Source organism: Impatiens glandulifera, chromosome 1 (genome assembly GCF_907164915.1).
Source record: "Impatiens glandulifera chromosome 1, dImpGla2.1, whole genome shotgun sequence".
NCBI classification, from domain to species: Eukaryota; Viridiplantae; Streptophyta; class Magnoliopsida; order Ericales; family Balsaminaceae; genus Impatiens; species Impatiens glandulifera.
Window position 1 is genome coordinate 47,467,629 of NC_061862.1, and position 15,526 is coordinate 47,483,154.

The following is a 15,526-nucleotide window of genomic DNA, read 5'->3' on the forward strand; positions in this document are numbered from 1 at the left end:
AAAATATCTCGCAAGTGTCAGATTTCGACGATTGCCTAGTGTTTTTCGGGCGGAAACGTTTAGGGGCTCAAAATCGCATTTTTTATTAGTTTCGGGTGTTTTTTGCAATTTATTAAAAGTTGTTTATTTCTTTTGCAAGCTAGGGTTTGAGTATTTAAAGGATCTTAAAACACTTTGTTAGGGGAAGATTATTAATCAGAAAACGAGGTTTCCTCAATATCTATCAACGTTCGGTATTCGTAAGAATCAACGAATCTTGATAAAGGTTCATCCTAGCCACGCACGCTGCATCAAGTACTCTACAACACACAGCAGCAAACAATGGTGAATCCCATTCATGAATGGTGGGAAAGGGGGAAGCTTTTGGGTTCCGGCGGTTTTGGGATGGTGAGCGAGGCCCGTCCTCTCCCAGGCACCCCTCTCTTCGATCACCTTCCCCAATTGATGGCAGTCAAATCATCTCGGAACGGCGAATCTCTCCGCATTGAGAAACAAATGCTGTCCAAATTCAAAGGTCATCCAAACATTCTCCGTTATTATGGGACCGATATCACTAATGAAAAAACAGAAAAAGGAATCAACGTTCCTCTTTATAATATATTCTTGGAATACGCCTCTGGCGGATGCTTAGCAGATGAAATCGCCAAGACCCGTGGACTAGGATTACTTGAGGAAGATGTTAAACATTACCTTAAGGGAATATTGCTTGGTTTGGAAAAGATTCATAAATCGGGTGTTATTCATTGCGATATAAAACCAGAAAACATCTTGATCGCTGATGACAGAGTTCCAAAGATTGCGGATTTCGGGTTGGCGATGAAAGGGGCGGGAGTGAATTCGAAAAGGCCAGGGACGCCGGAGTTTATGGCGCCAGAAATTATAAGACATGGAGTTTATACTACGGCGGCGGATATTTGGTCGTTGGGATGTACTGTTTTACAGATGATCAATGGAAGGAATGTATGGGGAATCCCTTTTAAGAGTAAATATATTAGTTTGGTTGGAGGTTATAATGTGATTCCAGAAATCCCAAGTGGATTAATATCCTTGGATGGTAAAGATTTCTTGAACAAGTGTTTTGTGAGGGACCCTTTGAGGCGATGGACCGCTAAATCGTTACTTAACCATCCCTTCTTAGCGCAACAAAAAGAGAACACCAACTTCGAATTAGATCGGAACAACCCCACCAATGATTTATCTTCACTTGTCAGAGAATTGAAATTTTAGTATACTCGCTTCAAAATCAACTTCAGATAACCTCTCTTCTAGCTTATTGGCCAACTACAGCAGCCTATTTGAGGTTACGGGGATCCATCTGTCAAACTGTTAATTCCCCTTTAAAGTGCTTGTAATAATTGAGATATAAATTTTATGTATTTTTAAAAAAAATCAATAAGTATAATATATATGAATAAGGATAAATGGATGGAACAAAGATATAAGATAAAAGTATAATATTCATTTGATTCTTTTTATTTTCATTAATAATTTCTCCTCTTCTTAATATTTACATTTTTTTTTTTACCGCATCTAAGTTTTTTCTTTTAATTATTATTATTAAAAAAACATAATAATTTTTCTCTTAAATTTTTTTTATTATTTTAAATATCTTTTTTTTTTTAAATTATTGTACATACTTACATCTTAATTATTTCTCTCTCAAAATTTTATTTTCCTTTATTTTTTAAATAAATTTAAATTTATTTTTAATATTAAAATTAATTAAAATTAAAATAAATAATATTTTATATTAATAAATTACATAATTTAATTAAAAAGTAAAGTATCAGTAAAATAAACTTATCCAAATAAAATCAATCCATTGTATCATAACATCTTTTAAAATAATAAAAATGAGTTTATATTTTATAGTGGTACGTAATATGTACAGTAATTTAACAAAAATATATTTATAATTAATAAAATAAATTTAAAGATAGAAATTATTAAGTATTTTTTAATAATAATAATTAAAAAATATATAATATATATATATTAAATGTATCCCATTCAAAAAAGAAAAAATGTGAATAATAAGAAACTAGACAAATTATTAATAAAAATAAAAAATAAATAAATATTTTACTTAATAGCAAGTCTAATAACTTTTACCAATCATTTCTTACCATTTCACTATAAATATTTGACTACTCTATTATTACTCATAATTTAATTTCGAACCTAGATTCATAATTTTCATATTCTTTGTTTAATTAGTTTTTTTTAAGCTTATATAGTTGACTAATGTAATTTAATGAGTGTGTTTGTTTGGTTTTTAAAGATCTTATTGTCTTTTTTCTTTCTAAACTTTTATTATTATTAACAGGGATCAAATTTTTTATTTTTAATTATTTATCTTTAGATATTTTGAAATTTTTTATTTTAGTAGTCTATATCTCATAACTTACTCTAATTTTCGTAATTTTTTTTTGTAAAAATAGATTATGTATCGATTTTTTTTTATTTATTCAATTATTTTTTTAAATTCTAAATGTATATTTAAATTTAACATTTTAATATTAAAATAATGTTTGTAGACTTGCTTTTTATCCCATTTATAATTATATATAATCTCAAGCCAACCATCTCTATAATGTCATCCATTAAGTTTCAATTTATTTAAATTTTGGATATTTTAAATTAACCCTGTAGGGGATAAATAGATAAATATAGTACACTGGATAATATGAAAACAAATAAATAAATTAATTAATATATATTTTGTGATAACTATGATTGAATTCTTATAAGAAAAAAAAGACGGTTAAGAGAGACAAATAAATAATAAGAATCAAACAAGCTTAAAGCTAGAAATGGGGTTGTGTGGCTATTTTTTACTCAATAATTTTCTAGTTTATATTTTTAATGAATCAACTAGTTAATTTAGAAGTTAGTTATATAGTTTTGACAAAATAGTTTTTAAAATTAATTTTTCTTTAAGTTTTCTTAGTTTGTTAGTTAGGTAGTTCCATTTTAATTGATTAATATTTTTTTTTCAGGGTATGAAAACTATGGTGAAAGGATTCAACTCAGGACAGGAGTTCGATCGTTAATTATTTGATGATAAAATGAATTTAAAAAGAATTAAAAATCGATTTTGATAAACTCTTTAAATAAAAATGAAATCCAATAATCCTGTGTAGCAAAAATTATTTTTAATCTTTGCAGCAATATTTTAGACCATTAGATGAGCGCTCAGATCTCATCCAACAACCCAAAATGCTCTAGGCCCCGCTACAACGGATTCAACGCGCAATTAACCGCACTGAATAAACTAACGGGACTAACTAACCCTGTTAGTCAAGTCGTTGATCGACCAACGGAACACGAACATCGTCAAACGAAACGACATCGCGACCTAACTGTTGCTATACATGTTTGTTAACATGTTAGAATGATTTGCAAGCAACTGTAATCATGTTTTGATCATGTTTGATCAAACTAAAATTTTAAAATTCCAGTATAAAATTGAATTTTAAAATTATGTGTTCTTAGTTTTAATCCGAATTTTTTGATCAAATTAGTTGTTATACATGTTTGTTAACATGTTAAGATGAATTTCAAACAACTGTTTCACCACTTTGATAAAATCTTGTTTTGAAATTTTTTGAATTTTGATTCAATCTTCAAAAACTGTTTTAATGATGATTATTTCAAAGTTAATGGAACAAAACTCAGACCTTGAAATGACCTAATTTGAAAGATCCCAAAATTTGACCTAGAAATTATGTTTTAAAATTGATCATTGTAAGGACTTCAAAATTGTAATTTATGTTAGGGCTTTTGTGGTCTTCATGTTCATATGAACTTACTATAGCTTACGCATCATGATTTCATGATCTCCATCAAAAGTTATGGACTTCGGAAATTTTGGACCAAAATAAGAACACTCGGTCCTAAGGTTTTAGCCTAGGACCGGTGATCCTCGGGAATGTTCTTCAGTAGGGATCGAGAAAACACACCTAGGACCGTGGATCCTAGGACTAGTTTATTCATTTAGGACTGATCCCCAGGACCGATTTTTCGAACCTAGGACCGTGAAAGTCGACTAAGAAATTGACCTAGGACCAAGCACTCCTCTTAGCCTAGGACCAATTTTACTAACCCTAGGATCGAGCCCTCCTCTCAACCTAGGACCGATGTTTCTAACCCAAGGACCGAGCTTTCCTCTTAGCTTAGGACCGATGGCTACCTAAAACTAGGCCCGAGCACCTAGATCAATATACTTGACCTGGGACCGACCCTCCTAAGTCTTCAACCATGCCATCCGAGTTTGGGATCGAGCCTCCCGAGCCTAGAACCGAGCTCTCTAGTCCTTTGACCCATGCGACCGAGGCACGGTCTAGACCACCATGCTCTTGACCGAGCCCGACTGAGCCTAGATTGGCCCAACCAAACCCAGACCTTAGGACTTCGGTCTTAAGGCCTGTTTGGTTCCACTTTTCAAAATTCAAAATTATTTTTATAATTTTGGAACCCAAACCCATTTTCAAATAATCCCAAAATGTCAGAAAATGATATTTTTTATATTTTTAGGATGTTTCCTAAACCAATGTTTTGGATAAGACCCCGTTTGGAATTTATTTTTAAATTCTAACATTCTCCTCTGATATTTTCAGGGTTTGTTAAATTTGAATACTAGCGCAACATGTACACACCCCTTTTAAATAATTTTGTACAATTATTTAAAGTTCATCCTTACTTGGGACTTTGGACTACTAATTAAATGTAATAAATGTTATAGTTGGATTTATAAAAGCCAGATTTTGTCCTTATTTTAGAAGAATTTTCGAAATCATCCTTAGACGGTCCCAAATAACGTAACGTGAAAGTCCTTTCCCAACGTAAACAGACAATGAACTATCATTTTTTAGAAACTCTAGTCTAAATACATTTTTACATATATCATTTTATTTATTTTCATAAAATCTCTTGGCGACTCTGATTTTCAAATAAATATTCTTTTTAAATTAGTTATTTTTGATTAATTTAAATCGGGTTTAGGTTAAATTATTATTTAGCCTCCCATATTATTTAAATTTGAACAAATGATTAATTATTTTACATAATAAATTTCTTCCGCTTCAGGTATTATCAATATCTTTTAAAAATTAAATGTTTCATTTTAAAAGGAGTCTGACAGCAAACCAAGGTTGAAACTGATCGAACCTCGAGCCATCCCGCGATATGATATTTCCCCTATATTATCATGTGTCTGTCTCGTCGTGATACGTGCTAAGATATGGGACCAAGAGGTAGAGATGATCATTTCTAGGGACGTTACAATATTATATATGAAAACATTATGGGCCTCCCCAATAATTCAATAAATCCATAATTCCTCATTTTTTTCCATCTTTTTTCTAGTCGTCCACCTTCCTACCTTTGTGGTCCTTCCAGTTGCCCACCTCATCTTTAACTTTAAGAATATCTAAATTATTCACATATCTAGCTATTTCACTAGTAATATCACCGTTGTCATCAACACCTCACCACCGCCAAATATTGTCGTCGTCAACACTGTTTTACTTTCGTCGTTCAATTGCCGAATATTGACGGTGAGTCACTAAATTTAGTTTGCGTGATTTATACTTTTTTTATAATATAAATAAATTATTATAACAAATTATTTATTTTGTTAACACTTTTAAGAAAAAATCTTTTATCTGATGGGTAGGTGATGTTCAATATATGGTCTAAACTGAATATTCGACCGAATTCGAACCGTATTCGAATTCATCGAATTAGAATAAACCGAATTCGAATTTATTTAAATTGGTTCGGTTTTCGAACTTTCTTAAAAAAATAAAAATTTGAAAAACCCAAACCAAAAACTTGAATAACTCGAAAACTGAATCGATGAACACCCCTAGCTCTAATATCTTTGCAATCTAGGTTAAGGTCCTCCTCTGCTCTAGGAGAAATCTTAGCTTAAATATGTAAGTCTAACCCTAGATGTTAGTTAATTAAGAAACTTGTGATCTGAAGTTTAAGTGCTTGGCTAGGGTGCCTAGGGAGTTTTTGAGTCTGTGGTTGGGTTTATTAGAAAGATCTCCTCTTGGGCTTTATTTTGGTAGCTCATCACCTCATTTGCACTATAGCATTCCTCATCGGTCATTAAATATTAAGAATTTTTATCTATGATTATCGGGTTGTGTGGTATCTATTGGTCAACACATATTGAATAACGTACTGTGACCGATATGTACGAGTAGCTGGTGATCACACCTTTAATTTAATTGCTAGTTTAACCCGTATGGTGCATCCTAGCTTTATCAATCATCGGTTGAAGCTTTGATGCCCTAAACTTGATACAATCGGGTTGTGGGCTTTTTTCTCGATTGATACACCATCCATGATGGACTGAGGCCAATATCTATTGGTAGTTAGCTCTTAAACCATCAATTTGATAAGTCATATGTGTCTAATGGAATTTATAGCTAAATTTTTCGTCATTTGAAGTCTAACCTACCTTTACTTAGCTCTTACTACCTACATTATTCTTCAAATGGATCTCCCATTATATAGAGGTTGAATTACGTTTCGAAGTCAGTACCAAGTTATTCATTTGCTTCTTTTGGTCATTTGAATCATTCATGGGAAACTTTTGGTGCACCCTAGCTCGACTTTTGTTGATAGAACCCGAGTGGCTCTTAGTTGCTTCGGTTGATACACCACTTACTTTTAGATGCAAACTAGAATCGTTATGTGAAGATTGACACCTCGGGGTATAAAAACCATTTGTAGCCACGCTCAATGTTAACCATTTGGTTACTCATTAACTCGATTTGGTCTCATAGCTGTTAGAATATAAGATAATATATATATATATATATATATATATGTATGATATTATCACAATATTATAAATTTTGATAATATCAATATTATATTAAAATAAAATATTTGTAAGATATTATCAAAATATGATAAATTGTGATAATATCAATATTATCTTATATTATATATTAGTTTCCTTATAATCTTAATGTAATGTATATATAATAGACATAATTTATGTAATTCAAAATATCATTTCAATACAATATTTCTTTTTTCTAACATGGTGTTAGAACTAAAATTTTCTTTTTAGCTACAAAATCTAGTCTTCCGTTGACTTCATCAACGATTACTTTAGTCATTGATGGAGTACTTTAATAATGCTTTATTAATTATTATTATTATTTTAATAAATAAGAATTTCTTTTCAAAAAATTTTGTTAATGTTTTGCATTCTTTGGCATTCATATTCTCCGAGTTTAGATTTTAGTTGTTGATTCGGGCAAGCATTTTATGCCAATGGGATTCCACCTCTTCACTGGTTTTTATTTTATGTAACACATGGACATCCCCGTCATTAGATGGATCTCGAGACTCACGAGTAACTTTGGAGTTCATTTACTTGTTGTTTCACCCCAGCATTTAATGCCCATGGAATTCGACTTCTTCGTTGGTTTATCAGTGAACATATTAACATCCTCTAACTGGATGGAGCTCACGAGTTTCTAAAGTTTGAAGAATACATCATCAATATTTCAACATCTCGGTCGTCTTCAACTTCAAGTTTTTCAAGTGTTTTCCATCTTGAGTTTGAGGAGGGATAATATATATGTAAGATATTATCACAATATTATAAATTATGATAATATCATTATTATATTAAAATAATGTATCGTTAATATATTATCACAAATTCACAATATGATAAATTGTGATAATAGCACTATTATCTTATATTATTATATTAGGTTTCTTATAAGTTCAATGTAATGTCTTTATAATTGACATAACTTATGTAATTTAATATAACATTCTAATACAATTTATCTCTTTTCTAACAATAGTCTTAGTTATGATTAGTGGAAGGGAAGTTGATCATGTCGTTTTGTCTTGGAAGTTGGAATGAAGAGTTGAAGCATGCATACTAGAAGTTAGTGCTAAAATCGCTACTAAGGAGTGACGAATAAGGGAAATTTGATTATACCTCCCCATGCATGTGCATGCATGTAATTTTTACCCTTGGCTTACCCACAAGTTAACCCAACCAGCCCGGGTTGACTTGCCCCTTTGGCGATCCAACCCGCCCCGATCCTCTTATCGACTGATGGCCGCCAACTCCGGTTCAGCGTTGGACCCATCTTCTACCGTTCATGGTGGTTTCCGGCGAACCGTCGGGAATTTTTTTTTCATTTTTTTACAAAATATAAAAACACAAAATTAGTATCTAAACTTCATACCGGCTTAGGTTATTAGTCTTATTTATTTTTATTACTTTGATTTTATTTATAACACATCGAGATTAATTAATTAGTTTTAACCTATCAAGTATTATTAAGCTTTAAGTCCTGAACTTTTTCTTTCATTATTTGTATCCAATATGGATCTATAGTTGCGTATTTAAATGAATTGTGTTCCTATAAGTTAGATAATTGTGCCAAAAATACCATATATGATGAAGGCATATATGGGTAAGTAGTAGGTGTGTATTTTTTGGGGGGAGGGTAAAACGACTTAACATCATTTCATTAAAAATTCCTAAAAAAAGGAAAAAAAATCCACGAGTTTTAAGGGATCATCCTAGATAGGCCTAGAACGATTTTGAGTTCGTAACAGTTTCTGAATAATAGCTAAAAAATAAATAACATAAACGTATTATCTCATTACAATGCTTTCAATTCTAGTGATTTTCGTAAAAGGTAGATTCTAACTTCTACATATGTTCTAATTATGCTCCCTATTTGGAATTATCCTTCATATTCCTGTGAGGGCACCGCAATCTGAGACGATGTCTCTCCATAGCTCTTCGATTCTCCTACGGGTTCTACCATAAACTCTTGCATTTCTCTCCTGTCAGATATTGTATATCAATACTCCAAAGCTGCACTTGAATACAATTGTTGTGAATCTGTTTTCTTTGGCTTTGAGCATTGCTACCTCTTTGATTTTTTTCCATTCTTTCGGGAAACTGAATAGCTTCATGCTCTTTGCAAATCTATCCCAAAGTTTCGGTACGATACTATAGCTCACAAACAGATGATCAATGTTTCTTCATTTCTGTTGCATAGAAGACAGCTCACCTCTGGTACGCTCATATACTTGCTGATGCGGTCTTGAGTGCTGAGTCTTTCCCAGAAGGCGAGCCATAGGATGAATTTGTGTCGCAGAATGATCTTGGTTGACCATACAAGAGGAGAACATTCTACTTTCTGTGCTTTTTCCCGAGTTGCCTCCCATATTCTCTTTGAAACCAGCTTCCCATTTTCCTCGGTTTTCTACTCATGAACGGCGGGTCTGTTGTGGAGTTGTATGTTGCTTATGTGATTTAATATCCTATGTGCCTCTGAAACTCTTCTCAGGATTGAGTCCCAATTCTCGTCTTTAATGTCTCTGATTTTCGCCACTACACAATCCCTTCTGATGCGAGTATTTTTGAACTCCTCCTAATGAATAATTGGATGGTTTTCAAATTAAGGGTCGTTCCAGAATAGAGTGTCTTTCCCGTCCCCTAGTCGAATGTCGTAAAGATCTGCAACATCATTTCTTAGTTTATGAATTTTCTTTAGAGACTAGCTCATACCTTTATTGATTCTATAAGTCCAGATACTAGTTTCGTGTTTCATAAATCTCGTGTGTACCCATTTGATCCATAGTGATTCGTGGTTGCGTTCCAATGCCCATAGATGTTTGAAGGGTAGAGCTTTGTTCCACTCGACACAGTTCTTAATGTCGATGCCTCCCTCCTCCTTCGGTTTTGCAGAGAGTCGTTCATTTGAATTTCTTTCCTCCTCTTTCGCTACTGCCCTAAATGAAGTTCCTCATCATCATATCAAGCTCCTTCATTACTTTATTCGGAATGATCATCTGCTACGCCTAGTAACCAACTATGCCCATGACTACACTCTTGATAAGCTCAATGCATAAGAAAGCTTCTTCACTGTTCGGCCAGATATCATGTTTTATACCTTTTCAATCAGGGGCTTGTAGTGTGATATCTCAATATGTTTCGCAGTTAACGGAATCCTTAAATACCTTACGGGAAAACTGTCTTCCGCTATGCCCATGATGTTGAAGATGTTCTGTTTTGTTTCATCGTTCACGCCTCCGTAAAATGCCACACTTTTACTTTCGTTAATAGTAAGACATGTAACCTCAGAAAAAAAAACGTTAGTGCAACCCTAATAGTTTTAATGGAATCAACGTCAGTGTGCGCTAGGATGAACAAATCGTAAATAAAGCATACCACACAGAAAGGGTGAAAGATCTATGGACGACTCTTTCGGAACATCGCGAATATGCTCTCAAAGATCTCCATGATAGCTATGAAAAGGTAAGAAGAGAGGAGGTCCCCCTGCCTCACCCTTTTTTCACCCTTGAAGTAGCCTCCATGGACTTCCTTGACGCTAACAACAAAATAGGTTGAAGAAACGCATTGCATAATCCAATCAATAAATATGAGATATGTCTAGTGGTAAATCTGATTAAGGAAAGGTGTTAGAAGAAGGTGAATTTGTTGATGATGTAAGTGGAGTAAATGAATGAGAAATATCACATACAATTAATCTTTATGTGGGTATTCCAGTAGGTAAGTCGAATGCATCATCTAAAGGAGCATAAGGAACTCGAATATCAGAAGATAAATTATTATCAAATAAAAAAATATGTTTATGAAAAATGACACCTCTATTAAAGAAATTGTATGATCATCTAGATTGAATAGTTTGTAGGCTTTTTGTTCTTGACTTGATTTCAGATATATGCATTTATAAGCTTTAGAATATCTTTGTGTGACATAATATTGGTTTCATAACAAATACATCCAAAAAAGTTTTATAAGTGTGTAATCTGGTTTTTTACCATACGGTTAGTGAAATGGTGTATTTCATTTGAAGATTTTGGTGGTGATAATATGGGTTGTATGAAGTATGGAAAAATGCCACAAATCTTTTCTTAGAATAGACTATAATGAAATTGTCCTAACAAGTTTTAATAGGTGTTTGTGTTTTTTCTTCACAACACTATTTTGTTGTGGAGTATAAACAAAATTCTTTTGATGAATAATACCAAATTTATGATGGAATTGTTAACATTGTGAAAATGTAAATTCAGTACCATTGTCGATTCAAATGATTTTAACACTTTTATCAAACTAATTATGTGCATATCATGTGAAAGAATTTTCAAGAGTAGGTGTCACTTAAGATTTAGAATTATCATAATTGTGTATAATCATGTATGACATTAAGAATAAATGGTGTATTAAGGATGAAAGTTTATCGATGAGGATCCATACATTAATGTGTAAAAGTTGAAAGGGTAGAGTTAATTTAATATAGCTAAAAAGAAAAAAAAAACAATCAATGCTTCTTATCTTTTGGACAATTTTCACAGTTTAAAATTAGATTTAAAACTAAACTTGACAATAAAATTATATATATATATATATATATATATATATATATTATAGCATTAACAAAAGAATGGCCTAGCCTTCTATGTCATACATTAGGTGAAATGGAAAAATGGCTAGAACTAGAAGTACTACAATTAAAATTAAACTTCTTATCACTTTAATGTAATATTTTTCAAACAATTAAGATCTCTAGAAAGTTTCTCTAATCTCACTACATCATTATTGTCCAGGTTATGCAACACAAAAATTTGGATAAAAAAAAAATCAATTTCTTGACTTTGGTTAGTTTGGCTACTAAGAGAAAATTATGTTGAAAAGTGTGTATACATAATACATCATTAAGTATAATTTATGTAGTAAGGTGAATGGTATGAGTGTGTGTGACAATTTTAGTGGTGTTTTGCATCATGTTTGGATCACAACTTATATGTTTACTAGCACCACTATCTAAAATCCAATAACTAATTTTCATTTTATTAACATTAAGAGCATACAAATCCATACATGGATATTCATTTAGATGGGCAAAGTTTACTGAAAATTCATCATGTGACTTACCTTTCAGCATTTTCATTAGTTCATATTCACATATGCCTCCTATTTCTCAAACTCTTCTACCTCAAATGGAGTCTCGACCATGTTTGTATGAGACTTGTATAAATTCTTCCCTTTTGCAATATCCCTTTATCCCCTTTACCAATTAAGATATCCAATACTTTCATTTAAAATTATTGGATATTAATTCTTTCCCCTTTTTTTTGTATTGATAGCAGAGGATCCAACCTCCTTTAAAACAACTCTTTACAATTGTGATATAATTTAATTCATCATAAATTTATTGATGAGATGAATAAAGAATTCCACTTGTTATAATGACAGATATACAACCTTTTTCCAACTTCTGTCTCACAATTTAATTCATTACAAATTTATTCATGTGAATAATAAGTATTTCACTTGTCATCATATATAAAAATACAAATTTCTGAAAACATTTATGTTTCCAAACAACATTATTATACAATTTAATTCAATAATTAATTATCAAAAACTGCAATATTTCAAAAGCTAAAAATTACATTAATGTTGTAAAAAATATGTATAATTATTTTTTGGAAAACAATATGTATAAATTTAAATCATACTTCCAAATACTTCCAAATAACGGTATTACAATTTAATTCAATAATTAATTATTTTTCAACTTTAAAAGATAAAGATATAAGAAAATATGTATAAATTCAATTTATTAAATTTACAAATGAGATAGAATAATAAGGATTTTACTGTATACAAGATTTATGGTTACAAACAACAATTGTACAATTTAATTCAATAATAACTTAAAAAGATAAAGTATACTTTCGTAAGTTAATAAATATTCTTTTGATAAACAATTTAATATTTTTAATTACTCAAAGATAGGAAATTGGAAGAAATGACTTGAATAATTGACTTAAATGCGGAGATGATCAGCCCTTAATAAAAATTGTGCAAATGATTACTCTCTATTTTTCGGACAAAAATACTTCATAATGTTATGCGACGCAACCCTAATTCGCCTAGTATGTTATCACGAGACGGGATATTTTTGTCCGAAAAATAAGAAATAATCATTTAAACATAATTTTTATTAGGTGTTGTTCGTCTGTGCAATTAAGAAAATTATGAGGATAATTTCATCCGATTTCTAAAAATGTGGGGAGTTAATTAATTTTATCATTTTTTTTTTCAAACTTCTGCATTGATACAAAGCAGTTAGTACTACTCTACTAGGAGTACTATTCCTACCTAGTAGCTATAGTCCAATATCTAGGGTTCATCAGCCCGCCATTTTTACAATCTCAAGGCTTCTCCTTTCCGCCATTGAAGCACATTCTCTATCTAGATGGCCAAAACCAGACCAGGCAAGCGCGATTTAGATTCCTACACCATCAAAGGCACAAGCAAAGTCATCAAACGTACGTACTGTAACCTCTATCTTTCATATGATTGTTGATCTAGGCGCGCTTTCTGTTAGAAGATCGTATATGGGTTTGTATGTATAAGTGCATGTCGATTTTGGGTTTTCTTTTTCTGATTTCTTGCTACATTGTGGTTCATGAAGCTGGAGATTCTGTGCTGTTGCGATCATCGGAGAACAATAACACTCCGTATGTGGCTAGGGTGGAGAAGATCGAGGCGGACAGTCGGAATAATGTGATTGTTCGGGTAAGGTGGTACTACCGGCCGGAGGAATCGATTGGAGGTCGAAGGTTGTTTCATGGTGCAAAAGAGCTGTTCTTGTCTGATCACTATGACGTTCAGAGTGCTTACACGATTGAAGGCAAGTGTGTGGTTCATTCTTTCAAGAATTATACTAAGCTTGATAATGTTGGACTTGAGGACTACTATTGTCGATTTGAGTACAAATCTGCTACAGGGGCTTTTCTGCCTGATCGCGTTGCAGTGTGAGTATGGTTTGGTTCGGTCTTAGTTTTCTGTGATTTGATTTCAATTGTTAACATCTTTTAATGTTCTAAAGGTATTGTAAATGCGAAATGCCCTACAATCCTGATGATTTGATGGTGCAGTGTGAGAGGTGCAAAGACTGGTAAGTAAGCTGTAAGCCCGTTAGTTTATCTCTAACTGGATCGAAATGGTTGATTGTTATAGTATTATTAGTTGACATTGTAGTCATAATCCTCCAATTTCCTCATTTTGTTGCACTTATTCTAATTTGCAGTGACTTGTTAGAAGATGCTTTATAGTGCAAACCTGATTTCAAAAACACTTGGTGCTTCATTAGCATTAAACTATCTTCTAAGCACATTTTGATTCCTGAACATTCATCAAAAACTCGTTTTGCTTCCTCATCTTGTATTGGGCTCATATTACATCCTTTACTTTTGAAAATGGCTCAAATTACTTCCCATCATCATTTTTGTGTAGTTAGTTGTCCATACTCATGTTGTTTATACTTATATTTCTAACTAGCTTTTTATTGATTACCGATGATTTAGCATTCATTACTTCGTTTAAATGTTCTATCACTTGGTTTCTCTGCAGGTACCATCCTGCTTGTCTTGACATGACTATAGATCAAGCAAAGGGATTAGATCAGTTTTTGTGTTTTGTTTGTTCTGCTGGTAGTAAAGGTTATGAGGAAGAACCAGACACATATCCTTCATCTGAAATGAGCGATGGAAAAAAGGTGAGGTCAATTTCTGTATTTCATAGAAGTTCAATATGTTGTCCTAATTGAAAATATGTGAACACTTTTCTTGCATATTGGTGGTATAATTATGGCTGCTATTGGATACTCACAGGCTTAGAAAATAATTGTAACAAACCAATTTACCATAACTAAAAGACTTATTGTTTATGTATCTGTTATAGAAAGATTTTGGAATCTGAATTCTGTTTATGTTTATGTAAAGATTTCCATCAACAGACACATAAACAATAAGTGTTTCCAAAAGGGGCAATCTCCTCGGTTTGTACTCATATTATATTCTTTGAATGCGACAGTTGGAAGCAAAACGCAGAAAGAAGTGAAGAGTAGTTGGGATTAAGGGGCATTGTGTGAGCCCTCTCTCTGTTTATGTAATGTACAGACTAGAGAATGATATTTTTGAACTTAGAGAATGATCTAAGTTATGGTGTTAATTTGATAAGTTGAAAACAATCTTGTTTTGATTTTTAACTATATATTGATGATGTTTGTCTTTTTCATGTTGAATAGATTGTTATTGTTAGCTTATTTCTTTGTCACATGATGAATCAATTAGAAGTTTGAAGAAAGGTATTTATTTAGCTTCAATCATCATTCAATATCAGTTATTATAAGCTGCAAGGCTTTCATTTTCTTTCCCATCAAAATATTAATTTATTTATTCTATATATGCTTTACACAATTGATTTATTGAATTTTGTAACTGGGTTATAAAGATATATATGGCTGTAAAGTTGACAGGGGTACCAAAGAGACTAATTAATTTGCTAATATAATTAGCAATAATTGATGACAAGTGCAATTTTCTTTCATCATAATAATAATAAAGTTGAGTAGACCCTACTACATATATACTATTTTGGTGCTTTTTGGCTACTGTAAACATCAAAGAGAAAGATGTT

At 31.9% G+C, this 15,526-nt stretch overlaps 2 protein-coding genes across 2 annotated transcripts; both read left to right on the forward strand.

The window, feature by feature from the left end:
* Window positions 1-321: 321 nt before the first annotated feature.
* On the forward strand, window positions 322-1,227 carry LOC124926967 (mitogen-activated protein kinase kinase kinase 20-like). The gene has a single exon (XM_047467305.1). The coding sequence runs from the start codon at window positions 322-324 to the stop codon at window positions 1,225-1,227; it is 906 nt and encodes a 301-aa protein (XP_047323261.1).
* A 12,005-nt stretch (window positions 1,228-13,232) lies between these two features.
* On the forward strand, window positions 13,233-15,048 carry LOC124921568 (chromatin remodeling protein EBS-like). The gene is made up of 5 exons (XM_047462243.1): window positions 13,233-13,371; window positions 13,518-13,860; window positions 13,935-14,003; window positions 14,459-14,603; window positions 14,921-15,048. The coding sequence occupies exons 1-5, from the start codon at window positions 13,299-13,301 to the stop codon at window positions 14,945-14,947; spliced, it is 657 nt and encodes a 218-aa protein (XP_047318199.1). The 5' UTR covers window positions 13,233-13,298; the 3' UTR covers window positions 14,948-15,048.
* Window positions 15,049-15,526: the final 478 nt, after the last annotated feature.

Excerpts from the sequence above, each read along its gene's own strand:
- LOC124926967 (XM_047467305.1), top strand. The coding sequence starts at position 322 with ATGGTGAATCCCATTCATGAATGGTGGGAAAGGGGGAAGCTTTTGGGT.
- LOC124921568 (XM_047462243.1), top strand. The coding sequence starts at position 13,299 with ATGGCCAAAACCAGACCAGGCAAGCGCGATTTAGATTCCTACACCATC. Across the intron at positions 13,861-13,934 it reads CTGCCTGATCGCGTTGCAGT|GTATTGTAAATGCGAAATGC; the intron begins GTGAGTATGGTT and ends AATGTTCTAAAG. Across the intron at positions 14,604-14,920 it reads AAATGAGCGATGGAAAAAAG|TTGGAAGCAAAACGCAGAAA; the intron begins GTGAGGTCAATT and ends TGAATGCGACAG.